General features: G+C 60.4%; 1 protein-coding gene across 1 annotated transcript; it reads left to right on the plus strand.

Moving 5' to 3' along the window:
* The first annotated feature begins 723 nt into the window (after nt 1-723).
* Nucleotides 724-2,298, plus strand: LOC126249234 (nematocyst expressed protein 3-like). The gene is made up of 2 exons (XM_049950890.1): nt 724-1,067; nt 1,815-2,298. The coding sequence occupies exons 1-2, from the start codon at nt 724-726 to the stop codon at nt 2,296-2,298; spliced, it is 828 nt and encodes a 275-aa protein (XP_049806847.1).
* Nucleotides 2,299-2,758: the final 460 nt, after the last annotated feature.

The raw sequence follows: 2,758 nt of genomic DNA on the forward strand, positions 1-2,758 counted from the left end.
CAGGAACACTGTGAGTTGCTCGGCTACCCGCTGGATGTGGTCTTCATCCAGATTGTCGTCCACCAGGGTGAATGACGATTGGAATTGGTCCGCCAGGACACCTGCTTTTCCGTCCGGGCTGCAGACGACGTCTTGCCCAACCAGTATTGGTGTTATGCGCTGTCGTCGGCGCAGGAACGACTTCACCGTGCGCCAGATGCTGCCGTCCTCTGGGTTGAGGGAGGCGTCAAAGGCCGACCACACGCTGTTCCTGTGCACCTCAGCCGCTGCTTTGATGTCTCTCTGCATGCGGTTGAGGCTTCGCTGCGACGCGGGTTGGCGGGTGAGCTGCCACTCCCGGAACAGCCTGTTCTTCTCCGTGATTGCTTCCCGTATCGGAGGCGGTAGGTTGCGGGAGAAGTCCCTGGGCCCCTGTGGCTGGGGGGGGGGGGGGGGTGGCTGAGGGAACGTCCAGAGTGGCAGGGGAGTGCCACTCACGGGCGCGGACCGAGAAGGCAACTTTAGGAGGCCACAACCGCAGTTGGAGGCGGCCGGAGTGGGCGCGGACGGAATACGGAACACCTAGAGCGGCAGGATAGCGCGACTTGTGAGCGCGGACCGACTAGGGAATGGCTAACAGAACACCAGGCACCGGGAAGGCATAAATATGCAACCCGGTCCAGCAAGCAGCCACACGCACGCACGCACGCACCAACGGACACGCGCACGCGAGTTAGCGTTGAGATGTCGGAGCGAGAGGATGCCAGTACAGCGAAGGGTGTGGCGGATCGCCGTCCGGCAAAGCCCGCTTTGTCGACGGCCCCATCCGGCCCCCCAGCTACGACGGCCTTGGCAATGAATATGGATACGGAAATGGATTACGTTTCGGATGCACTGCAAGTTCCGCTGCCCGATTCGGACGACGAGTCGACAGCAAGAACTGACGTTCCCGCCGCCGCCAGGACAGCGAAACGGCGCGCGACTACTGCCCCAGGAACCACCCGCGCGCCCCCTAATGGCAAAAAGGCGAAACAGACCGATGTCGCCGTCGATGACGAAGGGTTTCAACTCGTCAAACGGCCAGCCAGGTAGGCTCAGCTCTCCTCAGCGCCGCCGATTCAGACGGCCAACGCCTTTGAGGAACTCGCTGACGGTGTGGAGATGCCTGCTCAGAAGAGAGAACCCATACCGCCACCCATTGTGATCCAACACAAGGAGGACTACGACGGTCTCTACAGGATGCTACTTCGCCTTGTCGGCCAAGATAACGTCATTATCAAGCCGGCTGGCGCCAACATCTATAAGGTGACCTTAAAATCGGCAGAAGATTACAGGAAAGTTACGGCTACGTTTGGGGCACACGAGAAGCCGTTCTATACTTACCAATGTGCAACGGACAAGACACACGAGATCGTCTTTCGGGGCCTCCCTCGAAACTACAGCCTGGATCACGTGCGGCGACAACTGGAGGATATGGACTATGGATTTGGCCTCCGGTCGATAACCCGCCTCCCCTCTCGCCGCACCCGAAAGGAGACTCCGCTGGTCCTCGTGGTCACCTGTGATATCCCACACAACCGCCGGCTATGGCGGGTCACGAAGATCGCGGCGACACCTGTCACTACGGAAAAACTGCGCTCGAAGAGGGGCGAACCGCAATGCTTCAACTGTCAAATGGTTGGGCATGTGGCACGGTTCTGCACGCTGGCCCTCCGCTGTGTTAAATGTGCGGGGGAGCACGCCAGTCGCGACTGCACACGGCAGCGGACAGATGGACCGGCCAAATGCGCCGGATGTGGTGGGTAACATGTGGCCTCCTACCACGGCTGTTCCAGCTTCCAACGGGCTGCGGCACGGAGCCGTCGTCAACGACCCGGCTCCATAAAGCGGCCTGCACCAGTTCGACCTGGCGTCAGTTTTGCTGCTGCTACTACCTCTGGCTCTTCCCCGCAGGCCTCCGTACCTGCGCCGAAGCCGGCCACTGTTGCACCAGCTCCCGCCACCGAGACGGACCGCCGTCCACGGGCCATGGTGCGACCATCAGCGCAGCGCTCTGCACAGCAGCAGGGTGAAGACCAGGGCCATCACGACCACTCCCAACAGGGACGACAGGCTGACGTCGTGCCGACCCCGGCTCAACACTCACGAGCTGCACCTGTCCCATCCCCGGCGGCCGATTCCAGCATGGCCGAAATGAAGCTCCTCTTGCAAGAACTTCGGGAGCTTCTCAAAGATATCCCACGGCAACTCATTGCCGCTGTCAGTGCAGCCGTTCAGGCACTCTTCACCGGACCACTGGCATCTCAGCATGGCCCGTAGTCAACGAGGCGTCACAGTCTGCGTGTGGAATGCCCAGGGCATCCGCACCCAAGATGGCGAATTTCGACAGCTGCTGCGGGATGAGGCCGTCGACATTTGCCTGGTTTCCGAGACTTTTCTCAAGCCTGGTGTCCATGTCCGGGCTGCCAACTACGTGTGTTACCGGACCGACAGGCCAACTCATGGCGGTGGCACTGCAGTCTACGTCCGGACTTCCCTGGTGCACCATCAAGTTCCTCTTCCACAGCTCCAAGCGATGGAGGCCACTGCTGTAGCTGTCAACACCTCGCATGGGCGCATCACGTTTGTTGCTGTCTACCGCCCGCCTGGCCGACAGTTACTCCTCCCGGACGTTGAAGCTTTGCTGGCATTACCTGGAAAGGTCTTTGCTGGTGGTGACTTTAACGCTAAGCACACCGAATGGCATTCCCGTGTCACCAACAATCACGGACGCAAACTT

This window comes from Schistocerca nitens, chromosome 3, assembly GCF_023898315.1.
Source record: "Schistocerca nitens isolate TAMUIC-IGC-003100 chromosome 3, iqSchNite1.1, whole genome shotgun sequence".
NCBI classification, from domain to species: Eukaryota; Metazoa; Arthropoda; class Insecta; order Orthoptera; family Acrididae; genus Schistocerca; species Schistocerca nitens.